Source organism: Ovis canadensis, chromosome 8 (assembly GCF_042477335.2).
Source record: "Ovis canadensis isolate MfBH-ARS-UI-01 breed Bighorn chromosome 8, ARS-UI_OviCan_v2, whole genome shotgun sequence".
In the NCBI taxonomy this organism is placed as follows: domain Eukaryota; kingdom Metazoa; phylum Chordata; class Mammalia; order Artiodactyla; family Bovidae; genus Ovis; species Ovis canadensis.
In genome coordinates, this window is record NC_091252.1 from 93826896 (window position 1) to 93853485 (window position 26590).

A 26590-nucleotide genomic window follows, 5' to 3' on the forward strand; every position below is an offset into this window, starting at 1 on the left:
CAGTGGCCAAAGAGGGAACATTTTGAGCATCAATAAGGATAAGACTGCAAGGGACTGGAACACATCAAGTCTGTTTAAACTCAAATAGGAGTTCATAATGAAAGTGAAAAAAATATAATTAGTTGGTCACTATTGGAGGATGTTAATAGACCAATTCACTGAGTTCAAAGTAACTCATTATTTTGAACGCTAGTAAATAAAGGAAAAGAATCGTGTTCTGCCTCTTTTGTTTATGTTGCCATCAGGTAAAAAATAGTAGAAGGGAATTTTCTGTTATTTTAGAAGAATTTTAGCTACTAATGGGGGCTTCCCAGGTAACTCAGTGGTAAAGAACTGCCTGCCAATGTAGGAGACACAGGTTCCATCCCTGGGTTGGGAAGATCCCCTGGAGAAGGAAATGACAACCCGCTCCCATATTGTTGCCTGGGAAATCCCATGGACAGAGGAGCCTGGTGAGCTACAGCCCATGGGGTTGAAAAATTATTGGGCAGGACTTAGCGACTAAACAAAAAAGGCTACAGATCAAGAAAGCAATATAATAGAGCATAACTATTAACTAATAGAGCAAGGACAACAGCATTGACGCTCAGTGGCTGCTACCTCACAAAGAGAAGCAATCAGACCTGTGCTTCCTGATGGGAAGAACATATCTAACCAGGAGACAGAATCTGCTAGAGCTTCTGTATCCAACTACTGAGCTATATCACAGGTCATCCACAAAGCAAGGGGGCATGCTAAACGATACCACAGGAACACTCAGCAAAAGGCAGTCTGTGAGGGCTGCTGGGCATGCGAGCTAGTTTTTTCAACAAGTAAATTGCCAGGGAAAAAAGAAATGGAAGGGAAAGTTGTGTATCTGAAGAGGGTTAAGAGGACTTCCCTGGTGATCCAGTGGTTAAGAATTCCTCTGCCAATGCAGGGGAACAGGTTCGATCCCTGGTCTGTGAAGATCTCACGTGCCAAGGAGCAACTAAGCCTGTGTACCACAACTGCTGAGCCCACGTACCACAACTACTCATGCACGAGAGCCCTAGAGCCTGTGCTCCACAACGAGAGAGGCCACCGCAAAAAATAAAAATAAAAAAAACTAAAGGGGGGTTTAGAGACGCATCAGTCAGACTGTGTCAACATTACTTGTGCAGTTCACACAAACTATGGAAAGTGACTGATGGCATTTACAAGACACTCGGAAATGTGAAGACTAACAATATCTGATGATATTAAATAATTGTTGTTTAGAAAAATGACACCAGTCTGCAAGGTTATGCAATCTCTTTGGTGACTAAACAAGTTTATGGGAGATTGCAGTCTGGGTAAATGAATGAATCAGTTAATTAATGACTTGAGAATAGTAGTTTTTAGCTTTAAATATCCACAGTGTTGTTAATGGCTAATTAAATATTGCATAGGAAAAGTACTTTGAAAAACTTTCAAGTTTTATCTAAAAGTTAGGGCTAGAAATCTTTTAAAGCCAGCCAGTCAGTACACACAGAGACTCAATAAAGCTCATCTGGGCTGGGCTGAGTTGTCTCGCTGGTATATTATGGTGATCACATTCTTCTCAACTCCCTACAAGGGCCCGTGGTCTAGACAAAAGGGTATCTTCTAATCTGTGAATGCATTTAGATGGAAACTTTTATTAAGGTATGAAAGTTAAGTCATAATTTGTTGTATGTTTAATGAAACCCTTTTAAAGAGAGTACAAAGGTACAGGAAATTGAGATGAACCCAGCAATGACTGTGGGTCACCGCCTTAATTGTGTGCCACGTGAGTCAGAACCTTATTGGACAGTTGTGTCCACCACACGCTTCCAGGCGAGGAAACTGGAAGACGGGCCCAGAGTAACGAGAACAACGGAACGTTTCACCAGGAGAAGCTGAGGGGTTCAGAATGACGGTCTCCAAGTGTGTTGCATGCTTTCAATCACCTGGAGTCGACTCCTAGACGCCTGGCTACACAGAGGGTCATGCAAGAAGAAATAGGCTGTAAAAAAGAGCTCCCTGTACCCCCTCCCATGTCCCCAAACTGCTCTCCTAATGGGCAGTCGAAACCTCTATGTGACAAAAGTGAAAGGACCAGTCCTGTCCTGGACCCAGAGTGGCCTTTGCCATCCTTGACTGCCGTCTGCTCCTTGGGATGATTCCTTCCTTTGGATCCTAGGACGGGTAACGGCTGGTGGTCCCCTACCTCGTGGGCCCCCTCCTTGCCCTCAGCACCCCAGACCAGAGTGTCCCTAGGCTCAGCTCCCACTCCTCCCTTTCTGACCAGCACTCAGCCCGTGGTCAACTCATCCAGACCAAGGCTTTAAACACCCTGGGGATGCTCACAGCCTTCATATTTACTCCTTTGCCCAAACCTCCCACTGGACTCCAACTTACATAACCAACGGCCCACTCGACACCTTCACCTGGATTTTTAACAGGCATCTCAAACCTTTGTTGCTGTTTGCTAAGTCGTGTCTGAATTAACATGCCCCAATCTGCCTGCGAGAGTTGGACTGTGAAGAAGGCTGAGCGCCAAAGAATTGATGCTTTTGAACTGTGGTGTTGGAGAAGACTCTTGAGAGTCCCTTGGACTGCAAGGAGATCCAACCAGTCCATTCTGAAGGAGAGCAGCCCTGGGATTTCTTTGGAAGGAATGATGCTAAAGCTGAAACTCCAGTACTTTGGCCACCTCATGCGAAGAGTTGACTCATTGGAAAAGACTCTGATGCTGGGAGGGATTGGGGGCAGGAGGAGAAGGGGACGACAGAGGATGAGATGGCTGGATGGCATCACGGACTCGATGGACGTGAGTCTGAGTGAACTCTGGGAGTTGGTGATGGACAGGGAGGTTTGGCGTGCTGCGATTCATGGGGTCGCAAAGAGTCGGACATGACTGAGCGACTGAACTGAACTGAATCTGCCTGCCTATTCAGCCACCTGCTCCTCCCACAGTCATCTTTATCTCAGCTCAGTTCAGTTCAGTCGCTCAGTCATGTCCGACTCTTTGCGACCCCATGGACTGCAGCACTCCAGGCTTCCCTGTCCATCACCAGCTCCCGAAGCTTGCTCAAACTCATGTCCATCAAGTCAGTGATGTCACCCAACCATCTCATCTTTATCTCACCTGGTGACAATTCCACCTTTCCAGGTGATCTGGCCAAAAGTATCATGATATCACCAAACTCCTGCCTCCTTCTCTTATTCCACATCTACTCTTGCAGCAAACCCTGTGGTCTCACAGAATTCAAAGAACTACCCCAAACCCAACTGTTTCTCTCCACTCACTCCCAACGCCCATGCACACCTGCACCCCTGGGATGTCACAGTTGCTTCCTCTCTGGTCCCACTGCTCCCTCAAGTTGCAACTCAGAAGCCAAGATGATCTGATGAAAACATCATCTGAGCAGGCCTGGCCTGTCTTAGAAAGGTCTCTTGTCCTCTCTGCCCACTGTCCTGTTTATTTTGTGTTTTTCCCCAGTCAGGCTTCCAAAGTCAGCAAACTATGCTTATTGCCTCCGTTTCTTCCTTAATTCTTCCCCGAGAACATTCCCCAGACGGGTCCAGTGGTCTTCTCAGGTTGCACTCATGGTTTAGGTGTCAGAGCTGACCTTTTTCTTGAATGTGTTAGGATTTCTTACTTTCTCCATCTGCTAAACGGACTGGTGCCTAGGTGACTCTCAGTCTATCAAGGAAGCATGGATGAAAGGGCAGGGCTTCCTTTGCTGTCCCCGTGGACCCCTCCCACTCCAAACCAGACGGCAGAGACCTGAAAATACAGCAGGCATTTGGCTCATTCAGCCAGTTCTCAGAGGTAGGGGAACAGCCATTACTGGCATCTAAGATGCACATTATAACTGCTGAAATCAGGGCATTGCTAATGATTTCATTACGTAGTTTAATTGGCAGCATTTTTTTTCCTTCTCAGCGGTACATGAAATAGTAGTTCATCTTACAGTTGATATGTCTGACAGTGTCTAAGCTGTAAAGCTAAAGTGCTGGTCTGGACTATAGGAAAGTTTCTTAAACGTGTTCAGAATGTCACTGGGCAGAGCTGTGGCCCATGGAAATGCAGGAAAGAGGAGAGAGAAAATTTTAAAAGACTTGATCCCCTTCCGCAGACCTTACAACCTGATTTGTGAAACAAGACTAAGAAAACAGAACTCTACAAACACTTCTCAAGCAACATGTGAGCAGGTGAGAGCCAGAGTGGACTTCTGTGAGTGTGAGGGGTTATCTGGAACCTCGGCATCACAGGAAGGCTTCCTGGAAGAAGAGAACTTAGAGTTTAAAAGGAAAGGAAACGTGGGCCAGAGGCTGCTCTGCCTCATTCAGTGGCTCCCTGTTCTCAGGCAGAAACAATGTCTCCATTTTACAAATGTTTGGATAACTTAGGAGCATCCTTTCTGGGACTTTCATCACATCCTAGTGGGATATGTGAGCAAGAGAGCAGAATGCTCAGGAACGACTTGAATCTCTCTGTATTTCCTTCATTCTCTGAATCACACCTGGGAGGGGTCCACAGAGGATGGACTACCTGGTCAGTCGTTGCTGGTCGTTTCTGAATGTCTGCAAGGGCGTGGCCGTCCTCCTTGGCACTGGGCACCTTACTTCTTCTGGAACACGCCTGATATATAAACTACTTGACCCACAGGCTTCTTTCTCCATGTGAGCAGAATAGGGGTGAGAGAGGAATCACCTGGATTCGGGGTCCGATGAGAACACCCGGATGAGGTCTGGAGCCGATGTACACACACCCACTATAGGAAAAGGAAATGAAACCCCCAAACCCACCCAAAGGATGACTCCAGGTAAGCCCTCTCCCCTGGACTCCTCTCCCCTGCAGACCAGTCCCAACACCCGGGCTAAAAACCCAGTGCCAAGAGGGGCATACTTCCTGTTCCTTAGCTGCCAGTCATTCTAGATGGGCCACGTGTCCTAATGGGGGATGCACGGATACATGCTGGTGTCCATATGCCTGCGTACATTCTGGCTGATTGAAGTATCCGCCATGAAGTCAAGGGCGGTACACTCAGCAGGGTGGGAGGAGGGGTTGCAAGGCGGAGGGAAAAGGCCCTTCACTCTCACTCCTGCAACCATCAGCACCTCACAGTTTGCCCTGCTTGTCACTCCCAGAGTGTTCAGCTCCTCTGAATGATGACTCCACGCCCATCCTGCAAGCCTCTGGGGCAGGTACCCTCACCATCTGATAAGAGAGAAAAGCAGGTTCAGAGAAGTCAAGGTCCCACGGTAAGCGGCAGGTCCAGAGATGAGGGGCTCAGTGTCTCAGAGATAACCCACCTTTGACTCCTGGCTACCCAAATTCTGCCTGGTGTGGACAGTGGGCCGCAGGATCCTCTGAACAGAAAGCTAGTAAAAGGCACCATGGATGGAGCACTTTCCGCTCCTCAGGCGTGCACCAAGCCCTTTGTACGGATTAACTCCATCCTCCCCTGCAACGTTATGAAGCAAGTACACTTCCTAATCCCGCTTTACCTTTTAGGGCCACTGAGTCACAGAGGACAGGCGACTCGCCCAAGGTCGCAGAAGCAGGCCAGAGAGGGAGGCGCAGCGCCCTGGACGGGGCTGGGGAGGACTCCGGAGTGCTGCGGAGGTCCCGGGCCGGGCAGTTTCTAGCCTAGTGGCGCCGGCCAGGCCCCGGCGGGCCCATATAAGGCCGCGGGGCGTCCAGTAACGTTGCAGGAGCTTCAGGGCGCCCCGCCGACGGCAGCCTCCTCCGCGTCCAGGAATGTGTGGAATCTTCCTCCTCGGCTGCCGCCCACCGCGGGAGCACTTCCCCTCCGCTCCCGGCCCCCATCAGGCCCCCGATCTTGCCCGAAGCTCGCCCCCTACCCACCCACCCAGCCGCGGCCCGGCCGCTGGGGGGAGCGCGGCGCATCGGCGGAGCGGACCGGGCGGCGGGGAGGCGGCCGCGCGCCCTCACCTGCCCGGGGCGGCGCGCGCGGGCGCGGCGGAGGCGGGCCGGTCGGAGGCCGCGGAACCGGCAGGGAGGAGCCTGCGCCTGGCCCGCGGCGGGGACGCAAAGTGAAACTCCTGGAAGTTGCGGGCGCTCGGGGAGCCGCGCCGGGCCGCGCGCCGATGGCTCTGAGCAAGGCGCTGCGGCTGCTCCGGCGGCTGGAGGCCTCGGGGGAAAGCAGCGTCCTGCTGGAGGCGCGCGGCCGCAGGGACTGCCTGCTCTTCGAGGCCGGCACGGTGGCCACGCTCGGTGAGTGCGGCAGGCGGTGCTGCCCGGGACTCCCGGGCAGGCGACTCCGCAGCGGCGCGGGGGGCTCGGGCCGCTTCCCCCGTCCCCTTCCCCGGGGGGGAGGTGCCCGCAGGGGAGGGCGCCTGCCTCTTCTGCTGAGACCGAGGCATACGGGCACCTCCCTTCCCCGCGTAGAGCGGTCCCGGGGGCGCGGAGGCGGCCGAGGACTGGGGGTCGCACGCGCGGGGTGGCCGGTAAGGGCCTGTTTGAATGAAGTGGCGCCGGCACGCCTCAGAGCACGTGCGGCTGCGCCCCCGGACCCAGGCTGCCCGCGGTCCCCCCTTGGGGTCTGCCATCCGCGCGCCTGCCGGCGGGCGGGTCACTCGCGAAGAGCCGCCTCTGGATTCTTCTGCCCCGCGCTCCCCCGGGACGCGTTCCAGATTCGTGACCATCCGGGAGGGTTGACTTAGGAGCCGGCCTGACCGAGCGCTTGGCGCTGTTTCTCTTTGGCACCTGTTGATGAAACATGGAATGCCCACTGCTCTGGGATGGCCTCCTTCGCTCTTGGAGGGGATGGGGACAAAGCACCGTTAACCCAGACGCCGGATAAACAGCTGATGGCACCTTGGCCTCAACCAACTGCTTGGTTGAGAAGCGTCATTCCCACAAAGTATAGAATTTGGAGGCAAATACGCGACTGGATGACTCTGTACTGGCTGTATTTGATTTTGGTGTTGCTGTTTACTCAGTCGTGTCCGACTCCTTGTGACCCCTTGGACTATAGCCCACCAGGCTCCTCTGTCCATGGAAATTCCCAGGCAAGAGTAATAGAGTGGGTTGCCATTTGCTTCTCCAGGGGAATCTTCCTAACCCAGGGATATTATGCTTGTCTCCCCATTGCAGGCAGATTCTTTACCGCTGAGCCACCAGGGAAGCCTGGATTTGACCTTAGGTAGTTGCCAAGTCTGTGTATTTCAACTCTGTCAAGACCAGCAAGTCTTGACCCTGACATTGTGTCAAGGGCTTTAGAGACGATCTCATTTAATTTTCACAGTTCTGGGCTATTATAGTGTCCATATTACAGAGAAGTAATCTGAGGCCTGGAGAGGATAAGAAACTTGCTTGGCCAGGGTGACAGACAGCACTCCCTGACTTCCAGTGGCTGTTTCGGTATTGGTGTACAGAGTGTGGCTTCTTGGAATCACCAGCCATTGGGCTTCTTGTTTGGTGTCTTAACATTCACGAGGAAGGCCAGATAATACCGACATGAGCGAAAGAAGGAAGGATTGTTGGAACTTCGACCTGAACACTGGAGAACAGGCTTACGTCTCTTGTCCAGCGGCACCGTCTCCCTTGTTGGTAGCTAAACACAGAGCGGAGAGGAGGGTCTCTACTCCTTTAGGAGGATAACCAGTGCACTTACCCCCACCACACTTTATAATTGACTCTAGTCTTTTTTTCACATTGTGCACATACATTCTTCAGTTAAATTCTTCAGTATACATCTTGGAAGGACCATCTCTTCTGTTTCCACTTCCTTAATCATTTTATTAACATACGGTTATCTGGCTTGTTTCCAGTCACTTGGTTACTAAAACCATGTCTCCAGTAGTGTCAGCACCATAAGCTGTGCAGTAAATCGTGGATTAAATTGTTATCAGATTATTTCAATTTGTACTCTAGCCTGAAAAGTCCAAGTTTGGTCATTTGCTAAGGTCTGGGGGAAAAAAAAAATTACAGAAATTTCCATTCCATTTTAAATGTCTACTTCATACCACATTTGTCAGAGCTGAGAGATTAATTGCATGGTACAAAACTACCACTTCATCAAAGAGAGTAAAATATTCGTCGGTTGGATTACAGCAACCTTAAGAGAGTTCCTGTATTAAATTATTTAAGAGTTCCTTTGAAGCCACTGGGCTTCCCAGGTGGCACTAGAGGTAAAAAACCGCCTGCCAGTCCAGGAGATGTAAGAGGTTGGGGTTCAATACCTGGGTTGGGAAGATCTCCTGGAGAAGGAAATGGCAACCCACTCCAGTATTTTTGCCTAGAAAATCCCACGGACAAAAGGAGCCTGGTGGGCTATGGTTCATAGTGTCACAAAGAGTGGGACATGACTGAAGTGACTTAGTGCACTGTTGAAGCCACTAGGATAAAAAAGACTTTATTTTTTCAAAAGTGAAGATTTTTAAATGATTAATGAAAGTGGTATAATGCATATTTTCCATTTGGAAATTAGGCTTTTGGGCTGAAATCATGTATATTATGCTGGTGGTTACACTTCTCTGGATTCTGAAACAGGAAGTAATGAAAGGAAGGGGTGTGGCCTCAGCTCACGTGTAGCCCACATTTGTCACCTAACCTGGCATCCATTTTTCAGTGGACTTTGGCCTGAATGCTTAATTTTTGAAGTCTTTTTTGTGTTAGTCACTCAGTCGTGTCCGATTCTCTGTGACCCCATGGACTGTAATCTGCCAGGCTCCTCTGTCCCTGGAATTCTCCAGGCAAGAATACTGGAGTGGGTTGCCATTCCCTTCTCCAGGGGATCTTCCCCACCCAGGGATCAAACCCAGTTCTCCTACATTGCAGGCAGATTCTTCACTGTCTGAGCCACCAGGGAAGACCTTTTCTTACATTCAGTTCAGTCTCTCAGTTGTGTCTGACTCTTTGCGACCCCATGATTTGCAGCACTCCAGGCCTCCCTGTCCATCACCAACTCCCGGAGTTCACTCAAATTCACATCTATCGAGTCGGTGATACCATCCAGCCATCTCATCCTCTGTCGTCCCCTTCTCCTCCTGCCCCCAATCCCTCCCAGAATCAGAGTCTTTTCCAATAAGTCATGAAATGGCCAAAGTACTGGAGTTTCTGCTTTAGCATCATTCCTTCCAAAGAAATCCCAGGGCTGATCTCTTTTAGGATGGACTGGTTGGATCTCCTTGCAGTCCAAGGGACTCTCAAGAGTCTTCTCCAACACCACAGTTCAAAAGCATCAATTCTTCAGTGCTCAACCTTCTTCACAGTCCAACTCTCACATCCATACATGACCACAGGAAAAACCATAGCCTTGACTAGACGGACCTTTGTTGGTAAAGTAATGTCTCTGCTTTTTAATATGCAATCTAGGTTGGTCATAACTTTCCTTCCAAGGACTAAGCGTCTTTTAATTTCATGGCGGCAATCACCATCTGCAGTGATTTTGGAGCCCCTCAGAATAAAGTCTGACACTGTTTCTACTGTTTCCCCATCTATTTCCCAAAGAAACTATTTTTAAAAGGCATTCATTGGGTAATGTTGCTGGTCCGAGAAGGACTGTAGGAGCCTCTGTTACTGGGAAGTTGTCTCAGACTTTTAGAGTATCCTAAGTATGTCACAATGGGATAGACTGGCTCTGAACTTAAAATGCCCATCTATGTTCCAAAGGTCTAGCTTTTTGCTTTCCTGGATAAGGTTAAGAGGGCTTTCATTTTCCCCGCCCCCAGCACCCTGCCGGAAAGATGAAGGCTCTACTTTTGTGGGGGGCAGTGCAGCTGTGGGAGCTTGCATAGCTGGTGGTGGAACCTTGGCCATTCCATGAGGTTCAAGCTTCCTCTTCGGGTCTGCTCTGGTTTCCCTTGATGAGTCTCCCCAGGGAGAAATGAGAGGTCAAGCAGACTCAAGTCAAGGGTTTATTCCCACGGGGGTAGTGGTTTCTGGGTATTTACTGAGTGGCCCTAGATTCTGTGCAGCTCTGTGGCGGGTACACACTGCTGCTTTTACAGGGATGTGGGTTGGACGAAGGCATAGCTCTTTAGGGCACATCCTAGCCCGTGGGGTCATAAGTTTAAAAGGCTTCCCACTAATGTTTTCAGGTATTGTGGAGACAGGGCTTGACTTGGATTTTGAGTTTAGGAAAAACTGATGATTTCTGGGTTAGTCCTTCTATTCCAACATGACCTGGGTGGCCACCCGGCCTGCCAGCCGGTGAGGAAAACTTCCAAGTTCCAGCTTCTGAAAGATTTGAGAATGTTTCTTTAATGTGAATCAGCGGGAACAGGCTATTCCAGAGGCAGAAAAGCCTAACATGTTGGCACCAATTTCAAAGGTTTTTATAGCGTTTTCTTGATGACCTGATTCGGCAGTAGAAAGAAAGAAAGTGGAGTCGCTCAGTTGTGTCCGACTCTTTGCAACCCTATAGACTGCAGCCTACCAGGCTCCTCCATCCATGGGATTTGCCAGGCAAGAGTACTGGAGTGGGGTGCCATTTCCAAGGGCTTCTCAAATATGGATATAAAGCCAGAGCCGGTAACAATTCTCCTGGTTCCGTGGTCCACAGTTAGCATCCAGATGTTCTCTCATTTGCATACTGGGACAAAAAGTGCTTGCTGTCTTCTTTGTCCCTTTTAGACATCCTCCTCTGGACCAGATGAAGGGAAGTGTGCATTGTTCATGGGTTTCGTCCATTTGCAGAGCCAGTGACAAGGCCCCAAAGTCCTGGGTTCTCCAAACAGCCCCCCAGGAGGGGTGGCCTGTGAGTGTGATGTGTTTACACGTGTGTGCGAGGTGTGCAGCCCCGCCTCTCTGCATCCCCCAGTCATGCTCGAGTGAAACAGGCAGCTGGGAGCCGGGTGGGCAGGAGCCCTGTGAGATTTAATTAAGCTAATTACTGAGCCTCCTGAAATCGCTTTCAGCCTCTGAGGGGAAAGGCTCTGTGTAAACATGGGCCTGGGTTCTCCCTGCTCCCACTGTTTGCACAGAGGCCACCCGGTCAGATCTTGTTTGACTTGGAGACTCAGCCGTGGAGCCCAGCAAGGCTGTGTCTGAACGGTTGCCTTGGCCCCTTCGTCAGGCTCCATGGCCTGGATTTATTTGGTCTGTGACTTGAAGTTTGACCTGCCTGAGAACATCTGAGAGAGTCAAATGAATCCTCCTGGGTGAGGACTGGAGCTCAGATAGAGCCTGGCGGGGGCTCTGGACTCCTGGCAGGGTGGGGGGCACAGCAGCCTGGTGGACTGTGGTTCCTGAAGAGGCCGTTTCCAGTTAGCTGCAGGTTTGCGCCTCATAATATCAACAAAATTGCAGGCCAGGTTAGCGTGTGCTTCTGCCGACTCTTTTGTAACTCACTGGGAGGAATGTGATTTCAGATCTTGCCAGGCTCTTTTCTGGGCTCCGTTCAGTCACTCAGTTGTATCTGACTCTTTGCGACCCCATGGACTGCAGCACGCCAGGCTTCCCTGTCCATTACCAACTCCTGGAGCTTACTCAAACTCATGTCCATCGAATCGGTGATGCCATCCAACCATCTCATCCTCTGTCATCCCCTTCTCCTCCTGCCCTCAATCTTGCCCAGCATCAGGGTCTTTTCCAATGAGTCAGTTCTTTGCATCAGGTGGCCAAAGTATTGGAGTTTCAGCTTCAGCATCAGTCCTTCCAATGAATATTCAAGACTGATTTCCTTAAGGATTGACTGGTTTGATTTCCTTGCAGTCCAAGGGACTCTCCAGAGTCTTCTCCAACACTATAGTTCAAAAGCATCAATTCTTTAGCGCTCAGCTTTCTTTATAGTCCAGCTCTCAACATCCCTACATGACTACTGGAAAAACCATAGCCTTGACTAGACAAACCTTTGTCAGCAAAGTAATGTCTCTGCTTTTTAATATGCAGTCTAGAGAGTTGGACACGACTGAGCAACTTCACTTTCACTTTTCACTTTCGCATTGGAGAAGGAAATGGCAACCCACTCCAGTGTTCTTGCCTGGAGAATCTCAGGAACGGAGGAGCCTGGTGGGCTGCCGTCTATGGCGTCGCACAGAGTCAGACACGACTGAAGTGACTTAGCAGCAGCAGCAGGTTGGTCATAGCTTTTCTTTTGTGGGGGCTGCATGGCTCCAAAACTTTCCTTTAACCTTTAATTGTGAAAATTTTCAAGTATACACAAAAGTGAAGGAAAAAATGACTCTCCTGTACCTGTTACTGACTGTGGATTGTTGCTTTTCAGTCGCAAAGTCGTGTCCAACTCTGTAACCCCCTGAGTTTGCTCAAACTTATGTCCACTGAGTTGGTGATACCACCCAACCAACTCATCCTCTGTCGCCGCCTTCTCTTGCCTTCAATCTTTCCCAGCATCAGGGCCTTTTCAGTGAGTTGGCTGTTTACATCAGGTTGCCAAATTATTGGAGCTTTAGCTTCAGCATCCCTCCTTCCAATAAATATTTTGGGTTGATTTCCTTTAGGATTGACTGGTTTGATCTCCTTAGTGTCCAAGGGACTCTCAAGAGTCTTCTCCAACACCACAGGATAAAAGAAAATGAAAGTGAAAGTGAAGTTGCTCAGTTGTGTCCGACTCTGTGACCCCATGGACTGTAGCCCACCAGGCTCCTCAGTCCGTTCTGTGTCACCTATCCCTGAATTTTTTATGAAAAATAATCTCCTAACTGATTCATGGCCAAGCAAGTTTTAATTTATTTGGCTCGCTTTCTTTTTTCCTCCCCTACAGCTTGCATTTTGTGCAAGTTCAAAATTTATTAGATGGATTGAAATGTAACCAACAATAGAAATGATGGTGTGAATTGATTCTGAGGTTCTGGCCGAGATATATTTTTGAGAGTGAACTGACCACATGGCAAGAATAAACCACAGCCTGGAAGAGCAGGGTGTCCCTCCTGGGACAACATTGATGGGCTCAGTGGTTGCACTGCCCCTAGAAGACGGCCAGGGGGGCCTTGCCCTGTGCCTCTCATCAGAATGAGGGGTCGAGCCAAGGGGCTGTGTCCCCTGCTGTTTGCTGACCGCCCCCTCCCCATCTCTGGACCACACTCCAGAGGATCCTGGAATCTCCTCCAAACGTGGTACACAGCCCGCATACAGCCTGCGCTGGTCTCTTCCCAGAGCCCCTGACAGACTGCACAGTGGGTGTGTCCACCCGGGGCCAGGGCAGCAGTGTGGCAAGGCTGCAGGGTGTTGGTGGAAGTGGATGCACACTTACTAGGGTGTCCTCGGGTGTGTGCATGAGGCCCCTGCAGGGTGGTGTGGAGCCTGGAGCCCGGGGGTCAGTGGAAAGAGAAGGCTGCCAGGCTGGGGGCAGCTCTTTCTGCTGGGCACCTTCTGGACCTGACCTTAGTCCTGGGGTGTCCTTCTCGAGCCAAGAGGATAGAACGCAGTTTGTTTTTAGCAGTTTCTGAGCTTGATTGATACCTTAGAATTATTTCCACATGGGGGGTACAAAGCTCTGAGGGTGCCTGGCTCAAACCCCATCGATGCTGGGCCAGGTGAGCCCTGGGCACCTGGGTGGGTCTGGGTCTCACTCCGGGGTGCTCCTTGGGCACCCAGGTACCCCTTCGTGATTTCTGGCTGCTCAGCTTCTGTTGCTGGGTGGTGTCACCTTTTCATCTGAGGATGGGAGCACAGTGTGTGTTTTTTCCCACTTGAAGTGTCCTTAAAGCCCTGGCAAGCTGCCCCAGGCTCAGACTTGGGCATTAGATTGGGGTCCCTAGCATTAGGGTGTATGTGGTGGCCAGCCCCCCTCCAGGGGAAAATCAAATCAGGCTGGCAAAGGTGTGTGCACCTGAGCGAGCTGAGGGCTTGGCAGTGAGACCCTCAGCTGTGCTGGCATCTCCAGGCTGCGGGTCCGGAGGGTAATTTGGTAGATGCTGGATTCTCAGCAGAAGTCAACACCAAACAGCCCATTTACAGGCACTTCCTACTTCCAAGACTTGCTGGAAGGCGACTGGGGACCCTGTTATGTAAATGTGTCCTTCTGGGGGACAGTTTACTGAAAAACCTCAGAAACCTGCCTGTCCTTGACCCAGTGGTCTATGGCTAGAATATCTCAGGAGACACACACATGGACCCATTTTGCTTCAAGGATGTCTGTTACAGAGTGTTTTGGATTTTCAGGTGGTCAAATAAACTTTGGTTCACTTGATCATCCTAGCTAACGCTCGTGGGGTGCTTGCCTCATACCAGGCACTATTTGAGGTTTACATGGATTGACTGCTTCAGCCCTCACAAAGGGGCAGGTCCTGATAATCTCCATTTACACTTGGAGAAACTGAGGCACAGGGATAGGTAAGAACTTGCATGAGGTTCTGTTTCTAGTTAGTGGCCGAGCCGTGATTTGAACAAGTCTAGGAGGCTCCAGAGAGCAATGTGTTGGCTGAAGTCTCGTGCTTAGGAAAATAAGAAAACCCACTGTATGAAAAACGCTTTTTTTGTCCTGTGTCGCTCTGCTTATCTTGGGCTTCAGAACGCATGTGTGTTCAGTGAAGAGAAGGGCTGCTGGTAAAAGTGAGCATCCATGCCGCCTCCCGACCGTGACTGGGTTTGAGCTCAGGAGTTGTGCTGCGTGGGCTTAGTTGCCCCTCAGTTCAGTTCAGTTCAGTTCAGTCGCTCAGTCATGTCTGACTCTTTGCAACCCCATGAATCGCAGCACGCCAGGCCTCTCTGTCCATCACCATCTCCCGGAGTTCACTCAGACTCACGTCCATCGAGTCAGTGATGCCATCCAGCCATCTCATCCTGGGTCGTCCCCTTCTCCTCCTGCCCCCAATCTCTCCCAGCATCAGAGTCTTTTCCAATGAATCAACTCTTCGCATGAGGTGTCCAAAGTACTGGAGCTTCAGCTTTAGCATCATTCCTTCCAAAGAAATCCCAGGGTTGATCTTCAGAATGGACTGGTTGGATCTCCTTGCAGTCCAAGGGACCCTCAAGAGTCTTCTCCAACACCACAGTTCAAAAGCATCAATTCTTCGGCACTCAGCCTTCTTCACAGTCCAACTCTGACATCCATACATGACCACAGGAAAAACCATAGCCTTGACTAGACAGACCTTAGTCGGCAAAGTAATGTCTCTGCTTTTGAATATACTATCTAGGTTGGTCGTAACTTTTCTTCCAAGGAGTAAGCGTCTTTTAATTTCGTGGCTGCAGTCACCATCTACAGTGATTTTGGAGCCCCCCAAAATAAAGTCTGACACTGTTTCTACTGTTTCCCCATCTATTTCCCATGAAGTGATGGGACCAGATGCCATGATCTTCGTTTCAGCATGTGGGATCTCCCTGGACCAGGAATGGAACCTGAGTCCCCCATCTGCCAGGCGGATCCTGAAATCCCTGGACCATGAGGACATCCCCCATCTGACACTTTTTTATAGAGGGGTGTCCAGGTGGGGTAAGCAGTCCCATCCTTCCTGAGCGGTGTGTGGGATATTACCAACGGGAGATCTTCATGGGAAGTGTGTGGGTTCTGCTTTCTGGCAGGGCCAAGCCCTGTGCCGGGTCTTATCCTTCTCTGAGGACACCCTGATGCCTAGAGCAGAGCGTGACTGGGACTCAGGGGTCAGAAGGAAGCACTGGGGTCCTCAGTAGAGATGGCAGCGAGACCCCAGTCTCCTAAGGACATGCATCTCTATTGAGGCTGGTCAAACAGGTGACACACGGTGTCTTCCTGAAGCTTGCCTCGATTTTGAGTGGGGCGAGGTTCCTGAGGAAGTGTGCTGGGTGCCCCTCAGGGTGTATCTTCCTGTCCTCCACCTGCTTGTCCTGGGGGCCTGGGAGTGGCTCTGCCAAGGGGGCAGACAGACTGCTTTGCACTCGAGGTTGGGCACCAGGCAGCTGGTGTGGGTCCAGTGGGGCCAGCAAAGCGCCCCACCCAGGAAGGCTGGATGCACCTGGTGGGTGCTGGGGATGTAGCGGTCTGTACTCAGGATATACGATTTGCTTATATAGCTTCTTCCTTTAGAAAATGAATCCAGGCGGGAGGATTCACTCTGAGCATGTTAACTGTGGAGGGCGGGCAGGGCAGCTCTTTCTGGTTCTTGGGAGCAGTTCCAAAGTGCAGATGCAAAAGTCTGAACTTAATTTTAAGACTGGTTTTCTGAGGATATGGGACTCTCCCAGAGAGGTTTCTGTAATATCAGGGGAGCTGGTACTTAATTCTGTTCCTGCGTCTCTGCCCACTTCCGCCCCGCCTCCTCCGCTCCCTGAGGCTGCAGGCATGATGGGCCACCCCTGCCGCCTCCTGGACGCTGGGCTCTGCTCTCTGACCCTTGTGTATTTCAGGGAAACCATGTGCTCCCCGAGAACACATGCTTCCTCCTCTGCCACTTCTGCTCTTTGACAAGATCTGAGGTGATGGCCAGGGCAAAACAGATGGTGAGAAAGGAAGAGAGGTGTTCTCTGTCCTCTAAGGCACTGTGAGGTCTCACGCATCAGACCCTGGGCCACCAAATGCTCCGCTAGTTACGTAGTTGACATGGGAGGTGGAGGTGGGTTGGGAAGTGGGCAGGGTGTTCAGGGCTGATGCTCAGACCCATGGGAGACCTGGGATGGTCTGGTCACCCTGCAAGATCTAGGAAAATGGCCAGGTTTGAGGTGAGCACCGCGTACAGCTTATCTCTGCTGGCTGGCTGCCTTTTGTGTTCTGCTTGTACTGGCATTCCTGACAGGTGGTAGTAATCTCCACTCAGGAAAAGCAGACTCTTTTCCTTTCCTCACTTCTGACCCTGGAATGTTCTAGTGATAAGTCCTCCCGACCCCTCACCTGTTTCCTTTCCTGCCTCTTGGTAAGAGAAAGGAGACCAGAATTTTAGCCCTGAGTCCTTAGGCTGTTCCTCCCCTGGGGGAATTTAGTGAATCCCCCAGGCCTCAGAATCCTCATCTGAAAACAAATGAATAGCCACCTCTCCTGCCTTCCCCCACTCTCAGATTCCTTGTGTCTTAAAAAAAAAAACAAAAAAAAACAAACCTTAAACACTGAGCATAAGCAAATAAGCAATGCCCCTACTTTACACACCTAGTTAAAATTATAAGCCACCCAGAAATTTGAATCTTAGGAGAAATGACTTGGAAAGTAAAATCTAACATAACTGAGATATAAGATTCAACTAAACCTAGGAATCTGGTGCTATACATTTTAAATTGGAGACTTATCAATTAATTAAAATGCATGAGATTGTCTCTCCTTGATTCTGGCCCTTTCCTATAATCAGCAAAAAAATATTTTAAGTCATATCAAGCTTAAATCAGGAATATAACAGTATTTATTAAAGTATTATTGTTGTTGGTGTGTAGTCACTAAGTCATATCCAGCTCTTTTGCAGCCCCATGGACTGCAGCCCACCAGGCTCCTCTATCCATGGGATTTTCCAGGCAAAAATACTGGAGTGGGTTGCCATTTCCTTCTCCAGGGCATCTTCCCGACCCAGGGATCAAACCCACATCACTTGCATCTCCTGCATTGGCAGGTGGATTCTTTACCACTGAGCCTCCAGAGAAGCCGTTAAAGTATCATAAACTGTCAGTTCAGTAGCTCTTTTAGCAGATTCTTATTAATATCCACTGACATTCCCCAAAATCCTACCTTTCATCATATTGTGTAGCTTTTTTTTTTTTTAATAATCTAGACTGGGGTAGGGTGAGTTCTGTGTCTGGGGATGTGTGGGCTTGTTTTATCTGTCTGTTTTTATTGCCTGTATGTTGCATGGACTTAGCTTCATCATCAGTCTTATCGGTGGCTGATAAATATATGTCAGAAAAACTGTTTAAGCAGAGACTGTTTAAGAGACAGTCCTCTGCTGCTCCTGCCTCCCAACCAAGCAGAGCTGAGGTCAGGCAGAGCCAGCTGGCCCCTGCTGGTGGAGAGGGGTGGGGGTGGGGAGAGCGTCAGGGGCAGCAGCGTTGTCCCTGCTCTGGCGGACAGGACCGTGATACTTGCCTCGTGGCCTGTTCCAGCAAGGATTTGTTTGCTCCTATTTACATAGTGTGGATAGAGAAAGGAATATTGAAAAATGAGGGCTGGAAATAACTTGCTGCCCACCCAGGCCTGTGCTTAGCTGCTCAGTCGTGTCTGACTCTTTGCCACCTCATGGACTGTAGCCCGCCAGGCTCCTCTGTCCATGGGATTCTCCGGGAAAGAATATTGGAGTGGGTTGCCATGCCCTCCTTAAGGGATCGTCCCAACTCAGGGATCCAACCCAGGTCTCCCACATTGCAGGTGGATTCTTTACTGTTTGAGCCACCAGAGAGCCAGGCCCTTGTAACAGTGTCCAAGTGCCTAGTGGCACTTGCTTCTCTTTTCACTAGGACCACTAGAAGGAGTGGAGAAGAAAAGGGCAACCCACTCCAGTGTTCTTGCTTGGAGAATCCTGTGGACGGAGGAGCCCGGTGGGCTGCTAGCTGTCCATAGGGTCGCCCAGAGGCGGACATGACTGAAGTGACTTAGCATGCATGCATGCATTGGAGAAGGAAATGGCAACCCACTCCAGTGTTCTTGCCTGGAGGATCCCAGGGACAGAGGAACCTGGTGGACTGCTGTCTATGGGGTCGGACAGAGTCAGACATGACTGAAGCGACTTGGCAGCAGAACTAGGAGGAGAGGAGCCTCTGGGTCAGGGAGGAGGAGCCTGTGGGCCAGGGAGGAGGAGCCTGTGGACTGGGAGAGGAGGAGCCTGTGGACTGGGAGAGGAGGAGCCTGTGGACCAGGGGGGAGGAGCCTGTGGACTGGGAGGGGAGGAGCCTGTGGACTAGGGGGAGGAGCCTGTAGACTGGGAGGGGAGGAGCCTGTGGACCAGTGGGAGGAGCCTGTGGGCTAGGGGGAGGAGCCTGTGGGCCAGGGAGGAGGAGCCTGTGGACTGGGAGTGGAGGAGCCTGTGGACCAGGTGGGAGGAACCTGTGGACCAGGAGGGGATGTGCTGGTAGACCAGGGGAAAGAGCTGCAGCCAGATCACATCTGTGTGGGTAACACAAGAGGGCCAGCAGTAGAGCTGCAAGAATAGAATTCCACGTTGAAGTTGTATGTCTCTGGAGTGGACCAACAGAATCTTATACTTCCCATTTTTAAGGGCTACTTCCCTCTCTCTCCAGACACATGGTGTTTGGGGTAAAGACTGAGAGAGTTCATCTGGTATAAATTAATTTTAATGAGGAGTAATAAAACTATTGCAATTATTTCTCTAAGTTTTACTTGTTTGTTGACAGGGGAAGAGGTATGATGTCCATTAGGGTGTTAAAAATATTGACATCTGCAAAGACCTCAGGAGTCTGGGATGGAACCACAGGGCAAGGTCCAGGACTCTGTGTCAGGTTCTGGGGTGAGATGGGGGGATGGGAAGAGTGGGTGAGGAGGGCTGAACTCCTGTTTTCTCCCAAGCCCCCCTGCTTTCCAAGCTGTAACTGTGGGTCTGAATCTGTCCATAATGGGTGCTTTTTTTCTAATTCACAAAAAGGCACCATATGGCCTGGAGACTTCCCTGGAGAATGTGGACAGCTCATGGCCCTTTTTAGCTTGTGTGGTCGTGATAAAATTTTAATCCAACCACAGAACTGGTCGTTGTAGCCTGCCTTTACAACACAGAGACAAGACCTATCTATGAAATGAGAGATGATAATGACGTACCATTGCCCACGGATGGCGCCACACTTCAGGGGTTTCCAGGTGTGTGTCTGACTTCAGTAGCACCTTCCTCCTTTTGGTTTCTGGGTCAACTGGCTGTTAGAAAACTTAGGCTACTGAGAACTTATTAGAATTTTGTCTTAGAAAACAGACCCAGAATGAAGACTGGAGGAATGATCCTGTAAAGAAAGTTCATGAGCTTTAGAGGGTGGGCCTGTGACTTCAGTTTGGTTCCTGCCTTGCTCCTGGGTCTTGCAGAAGAGCCGTCATATCTGTAGTTCTGTCTTCTCCCGTCCTGAATGCTCTCAGGGTCTTTGGGTGCAGATGCTAAGAGTGTCCACTTATGAAATCTAGGAGCCAGACCCCGGTGTCTCTGAGAGCATTGACATGATATCTGGCACTTGCTTGGCAACACTCTGGGAGGACGGATGGATGGACTCGTGTGTACATGCACAGTGGGGATGGGAGAACAGGTGAAATAAGATTGGGAAAATGTTGATGTCTGTTTGAGCTAGGTGATAGGTATGTGATAGTTCATTAGACTTAGTGAATTAATAAAGTGGCTGCTTTTCAAGCTTAAGATGAAAATCTAAAGTTTTTCCATATACCATCATTAGTCAGTTAGAGTGTGCAATAGGAAAAACAGGTTCCACGCCCAGTAACAACAGTTTCTGGGAATAAACATAAATGTAAAGCTATAAAACTTTATAGACGCACTGAGTAAGTGAAAAGGTACAGCATATTCTTGGGAAAGGAACATCAACGTTATAAAAAGTTTGTTCTCAATAAATCTGTAAATACAAGTACCTATGAGTAAAATCCAGTCAACAGGAGTTTGATGTAAAGCTTACAGGCTGATTTTAAAGTATCTGGGACTCTCCCCCTCTCCCCACTTAATCTTGTGCTTACCTTAATCTTCCCATTTTGAGTAATGGCAGCACCCCCCCCCCCCCCACCTTGGGCTTCCCATTGGTAAAGAGTCTTGCCAGTGGCAGAGATGCAAGAGACACAGGTTCGATCCCTGGGTCGGGAAGATACCCTGAAACAGGAAATGGCAACCCACTCCAGTATTCTTGCCTGGGAAAACCCATGAACAGAGGAGCCTGGCGGGCTGTGGTCCTTGGCGTTGCGAAGAGTTGGGCATGACTGAGCACCCCACCCCGCAGGTGTGGGCGTAATAACTCTGGACAGAACCGGTGAGTCCTCCAGATCCTGCTCGCTTCTTCAGTTCCATCCAGTCCACCGGTGCATCGAGACCCACTTTCCCTCTAGAATAGATCTGAATTCACCAGGTCCCCTGTTGCAGCTGCAGCCCTGCTGGTCCAGCCACTGCCTCCCCTCGCTTGGACCACACGCTACCTCCTAACTGGCCTCCTGGTTGCCACGCCCAGGCCATCCCGTCACCCCACACGGACCCTTGCCGAGCCTGCACGGCCTGCGTCCTGTGCCCCAGCTCTTTTTTTCCAGCCTCATCTCCCACTGCGTCCTGGGCTCAGTCCTCTCTAGGGACCCTGAGTGATTCCTTCCTCATTATCCTTGCTCACACTATGTGATCTGCCTGGCCGCCTTGCCCTCATCCAAGCCCAACTCAGTGACAGTGAGACGTTCCCGACCACCCCAGCCAGACTAGCCCGCGGCCCCCACGCCCCAGCTGTCTCTGTTCCAACACCTGTTTTCTTGTCCCTGTAGCACGTGTCGCCAAAATCACCTTATGTGTTTGCTTGTGCTGTCTGCTGGGTCTTGAGAATGCCAGCTCCTTGGGAGCAGGATGTTGGAGGTTGTGTTGTGTGTCCCCCGAAAAAGATATGTTGATGTCACCTTACTTGGGAGTCTAGTCCTTGTCACCAGAATTAAGGTGCAGATGGAGATGAGGTCTTCCTGGAGTCTGCAGGCCCTTAATCTGGTGGGACCAGGTGTCCTTGTAAGAACACCGAGGGGAGGAGGTCATGTGAAGACACGGACACAGAGGGGTGTTGTCCAGGCGAAGACAGAGGTAGAGGCGAGAGCGATGCTGCCAGCAGCCAGGGAACACCCTGGGCTCCCAGAAGCGGGAAGAGGCACGAAGGACCTGCCCTAGAGCCCCCAGATGGAGCCCGGCCCTGCTGGCTCCTGGATTTTGCTGTTGTTTAATCACCTGCGGTTGTTTCAATCCCCCAGCTTGTAGTACTTTGTTTGGCAATCCCCAGAAACTAATAAGAAGAGCGTTGTCTTCTCAACACTGTCTGATGTGCGGAGAGACTCAGAAACACTGCTGAATGATGAAGAAATGGCCAAAATAGTCAAGGAGATTTTGAAAAAGATCAGGACAGACTTGATCTACCAGATAGTAAATCATACTGTAAAGTCATAACAATGATACGGCACAAGTCAATAGGCTAGAGGAAAGGGCTCGGAACAGACTCATGTAAATAGAGTAATTTAGTTTCTTATTAAGATGACAAGTTCAAATCAGCTGGGAAAAGCTGGCTACTCAGTAAATGGTGTTTGTGCAACTTGGCACTTCCTTCGTTCAGTGAATGTTTAAGAGCAGGTCCTCCTTGGCCCTCTGGTCAGAGAAGAGAAGGCCTGGCTCTCCTCTGGGGACTGAGTGGTCTTTGCAGCCGTTCATTGCAGTTGACTGTTCACATGGATGTCTGCTGCTCACTAGCTTCTCTCCAGCTTAAAGCCTTGTGCCCGCAGGAGCTAGTGAAAGTGTTTACTGCTCAATTGTGTCCAACTCTTTGCAACCCTGTGGACTGTAGCCCACCAGGCTCCTCTGTCCATTGGATTCTCCAGGCAAGAATACTGAAGTGGGTAGCCATTCCCTTCTCCAGGGAATCTTCCCCACCCAGGGATTGAACCCACATTGCCTGCATTGCAGGCAGATTCTTTATAAAAAGGCTAGGATCCTTTATAAAACCCCCATAGTTCTGGATTCCTGGGTTCACAAAGAGGCATGCCTAGTTATAAGGGTTGTCGCACTTAAGGAAGCCCCAGGCCTGGTGTCCCCATCAGGGCTTTGTCATCCATGAAGTTCATTTTGGGCCATAAGCTGTGTTATCTAGTGACATGGGGGATGTTTTACCTTTAAGGACTTTCAGGGAACCAGAGCTAGAGAGTTTGAAAAAGGTTTTGTTAAGCCCGTGTGGACATGAATTAAGTTAGAGCCCTACATTAAATCATATATAAATTCCAGAGGTACTTAAGTGTTAACTGTAAAGAAATCTCACTTTTAAAGCATTAGAAGAAAATATAGGAGAAACTTTCACAGTGTGATGGTATGAAAAGCCTCTCTAAGCAAAGCATAAGACTCAAAAGTCATAAAGGAAAAGTAACCTAAGTGAGTTAAGAACTATTTTTTATTGACATATAACGTATAGAGAAAAATGAACAAATTCTGAGTGGACAGCTTCATGAATTTTCATGAAATGAACCTGCCATATAACCAGCATGCAGGGCTGGAAACAGGATTGGAGGCACCTAGCTCAGCTGGTAAAGCATCTGCCCGCAATGCGGGAGACCTGGGTTCGATCCCTGGGTTGGGAAGATCCCCTGGAGAAGGGAAAGGCTCCCCACTCCAGTATTCTGGCCTGGAGAATCCTATGGACTATATAGTTCACCAGGTGACAAAGAGTCAGACACGACTGAGTGACTTTCACTTTCACTTTCGCACCCCTGGCTCCTCCTGTGTCAGACTGAGAGATTTGATTACATAAAAATTTAAAGCTCTGGGATATCAAATGATACCATAAATATAGTTAAAAGGCAAGCAGGAAACTGGAATGAAACTGTGCAGCCTTCTGCAACATATGCAGGGATGAGAGATTGATGGCCTTTGTACACTATAAAAGCATGCCTATAGATCACAAAGAAGGATCAGTCATCCAACAGAAATAGTGGCTGAAGCCATACATCCTTGAGAAAAAGTCCAAATGGCCTGAGCAGTGGAGCCTCATTGTCATTCTTGTTATGTCTCATGAGCAGCTCTCCAGATCAGCCCCATGGGCTCCCAGACAAGCCCAGATCCGACTTGTCTCCGAGGGATACACCTGCTCAGCTGAGCTCCCGCCCATCAGGGCAGGGCTCAGGTGCTGTGGCCAGGTCAGGCGTGGCAGGAAGTAGGGCGGGGCCACCACAGCCAGAGGTTGGGGCTGGTGGGAGGTGTGGCATCCGTCGGGAAAATACAGAGTTGGGGAGGGCAAAACAGACCTCCCTGGAAGGTGGGGCAGGGAGGGGTAGGGGGTGGGGGTGCGGGGACAGGCTTTAGAGGCATTCTGTAAAGTCAGGCTTCCCCAGAGGGGAAACACTCATGAAAGGATTTCCTGGGCAGATGGCCGGGGTGGGACCTCTGGACAGGGTGCCCCCAACCTGGGAGACGCCCAGCATGAGGTAGCTCTGGAAAGGTGGCCAGGCCCCGCAGTAAACCCTCCTGCCCAGCCAGCCCGGTCCACCCGAGACACCTTTGACCTTTAGTTCTCAGAGCACACACCAACGCCTGACCTTGGTGTGTCCTTGGGGGAGCCCTGCTGCGAAGATGTGCAGATTCTAAGGTCAGGGTCTGAGCCACCCACGGGCTTCTCTGTTCCAGACTGGATTCCAGGTAAGGAATCCAGGTAAGGAAAGCCTTTGGCTGGAGGAGACAATTTCCAGTCAATGAAACAGTGCTATCTAGGTTCATTTGAGGAGGTTTCTTCTGCCTTTTTGTAACAAAAAAATGTGTGACTGTTTCCCCCCACCCCAGCCCCGATTTTGGGTGGGGTCTCTGTGACTAGGCAGGTGTGTTTAGCTAATAGACTTAAATGGAGAAAGAGGCCAAACCTGTCACAAGCCACGCCCCCAGATAGGACCTATGTGTGGGATTTAAGTAGAGAAGTGGTATTAACGTGTCTGCTCTGAGCTGCACTTTCATCATCTCCCCTGGACCTGTGTGCTCCCAAGTTTGTCACAGAGGTCCCCAAAGAGTGTGGATGCAAAGCTGTGACAATCTGTGAGCATCAAACTGCTCTGGTCAGATCCCTAATGAATCTGATCAAACAAAAAATTGTAAAAATCAGAGAAGCCTAGGAAATGAATAGTGGGGCTGTTGTCTGGATTCTGGATTAAAATACAGAGGAGGAATCGACCTCGGGAAGCTTGACCCACTGGCACACCAGCCTCCTGGAACTGTGCCCCCTCCTCACCTGCTCGTACCCCGCCCCCAAACCTGGCAGCCTTGCTGGGGGTGGGATGGGCATGGTGTTTCTCATTGCTGCCCCTCCCGGGGCCCCTCACCCTCCCAAGAAGGCCGCCTGCCTCCTGGCCTTGCTCACATTCATGGCAGGCTGGGATTCTGCCGCCTCTCCTGCCCTCATCCTCGGCGAGGTTGTGCCTGTGAGGTCTGCCGCCCCCGCCTCGTCGTTCCCAAGTCTCTCCTCCCGTCTCCTTCACACCCCAGACCTGCTCATCACCGGTCATCACACGCCCCGGGAGTCTACCCCAGGCGTGCACTCTGCTGCGTTCTGCCCTCCTGCCCGCTCAGGACCTCTGCTCAGACCTGGAGTCTCTGGTCCCCGAGCCTTCCCCCCACCTTCCCTGCCCTCCCATCCTGTCTTCCCTCCTTATGCAACCGTGCCAATCGTCCCCCTCTTGAACACACTCTCCACTCTTCTAACGGTTCTGTCTCCTCATTCTGGCCAGGCACAGTCTGCAGCCCCGAGCTAGTCCTCTCCCCTGACTCCACACATGCTCTCATGTTGCTGGACACTTCTGGAGAAAACCCTGAGCACATGATTGGTCTGTCACAACTTCCTAAGTGTTTCTGGTGCTGTTCGGTAGTCTGGGTGCATTTGCCTGCTCAGATTTCCCTCCCGCTCCCCCAGGTGGCTATTTCTCATCTTCTCAAGCCTTCAACACCTTGGCCGTCTCAGCTCATGATTTCACTCCCTGTGTCACCGAGAGAATAAAATAGTTAAAAAGAGAACTTTGACAAGCTCTGACGTGTCCTCTGCCTGCCCCGTGCGGCTGGCACTGCCTCCCTTTGTGTGGGTGCGTTGCCCTCCCAGCTCCTGCACCTCTTTCGTCTCATCGGTCCTGTCCTCTCTCACCTGTGAAGACTCCATCCCCAGTTTCCCCTTCCTAGTTGGGTGATTTCCACTGTTACACCAACAGGTAATGTGTCTCATTTTTGTTGTTCAGTCACCAAGTTGTGTCCGACTCTTTGGGACCCCATGGACAGTAGCACACCAGGCTTCCCTGTCCTTCACCATCTCCCAGAGTTTGCTCAAACTCTTGCCCATTGAGTCGGTGATGCCATCCAACCATCTCATCCTCTGTCTCCCTCTTCTCCTCCTACCTTCAATCTTTCCAGCATCTGAGTCTTTTCCAATGAGTTGGCTCTTCACATCAGGTGGCCAAAGGATTGGAGCTTCAGCTTCAGCATCAGTCCTTCCAATGAACGTTCAGGACTGATCTCCTTTAGGATTGACTGGTTTGATCTCCTTGCAGTCCAAGGGACTCTCAAGAGTCTTCTCCGACACCACAGTTCAAAAGCATTAATTCTTCGATGCTTGGCCTTCTTTATGGTTCAACTCTCACATCCATACATGACTATGGGAAAAACCATAGCTTTGACTCTCCAGACCTTTGTTGGCAAAGTGATGTTTCTGCTTTTTAATATGCTGTCTAGGTTGGTCATAGCTTTTCTTCCAAGGAGCAAGTGTCTTTTAATTTCATGGCTGCAATTACCATCTGCAGTGATTTTGGAGCCCAAGAAAATAAAATCTGTCACTATTTCCATTGTTTCCCCATCTATTTGCTATGAAGTGGTGGGATCGCATACCATGATCTTCGTTTTTTGAATGTGGAGTTTTAAGCCAGCTTTTTCACTCTCCTCTTTCACCTTCATCTAGAGGCTCTTTAGTCCCTCTTCGCTTTCTGTGATTCGAGTGGTATCATCTGCATACCTGAGGTTGTTGATATTTCTCCCAGTGACCTCATGTTTAGAAACACCTTGTCTCCACAGCACCCCCATTTCCTTGCTCCACCCCATCCTCCTGTGAAGGCTCTGTCCTTATATG

At 50.3% G+C, this 26590-nt stretch overlaps 1 protein-coding gene and 1 long non-coding RNA gene across 6 annotated transcripts in view; one reads left to right on the forward strand and one right to left on the reverse strand.

Annotated features, from left to right (window-relative positions):
* Nucleotides 1–1658: 1658 nt before the first annotated feature.
* On the reverse strand, nucleotides 1659–5955 carry LOC138445030 (uncharacterized). Of its 4 annotated transcripts, XR_011258711.1 has the most exons (6): nucleotides 5479–5942; nucleotides 5284–5352; nucleotides 4877–5188; nucleotides 4520–4742; nucleotides 3290–3751; nucleotides 1659–1953 (listed from the first exon to the last, which is right to left on the reverse strand). It is a non-coding gene; the product is annotated as an uncharacterized lncRNA (long non-coding RNA). The 4 variants fall into 4 exon arrangements; XR_011258710.1 differs by lacking the exon at nucleotides 3290–3751 and having other exon boundaries at nucleotides 5479–5782; XR_011258712.1 differs by lacking the exons at nucleotides 1659–1953; nucleotides 3290–3751 and adding an exon at nucleotides 3861–4248 and having other exon boundaries at nucleotides 5479–5888.
* Nucleotides 5956–6025: 70 nt separating this feature from the next.
* Nucleotides 6026–26590, forward strand: part of SYNJ2 (synaptojanin 2) — a 102647-nt gene continuing 82082 nt past the window's right edge. The window contains exon 1 of one of the 2 annotated variants that reach the window (XM_069598794.1): nucleotides 6026–6208. In XM_069598794.1, coding sequence (XP_069454895.1) covers nucleotides 6082–6208 — 127 coding nt within the window. In that variant the 5' untranslated portion in view covers nucleotides 6026–6081. The remainder of the gene's footprint in view (nucleotides 6209–26590) is intronic. The other variant, XM_069598796.1, reaches the window with a different exon arrangement.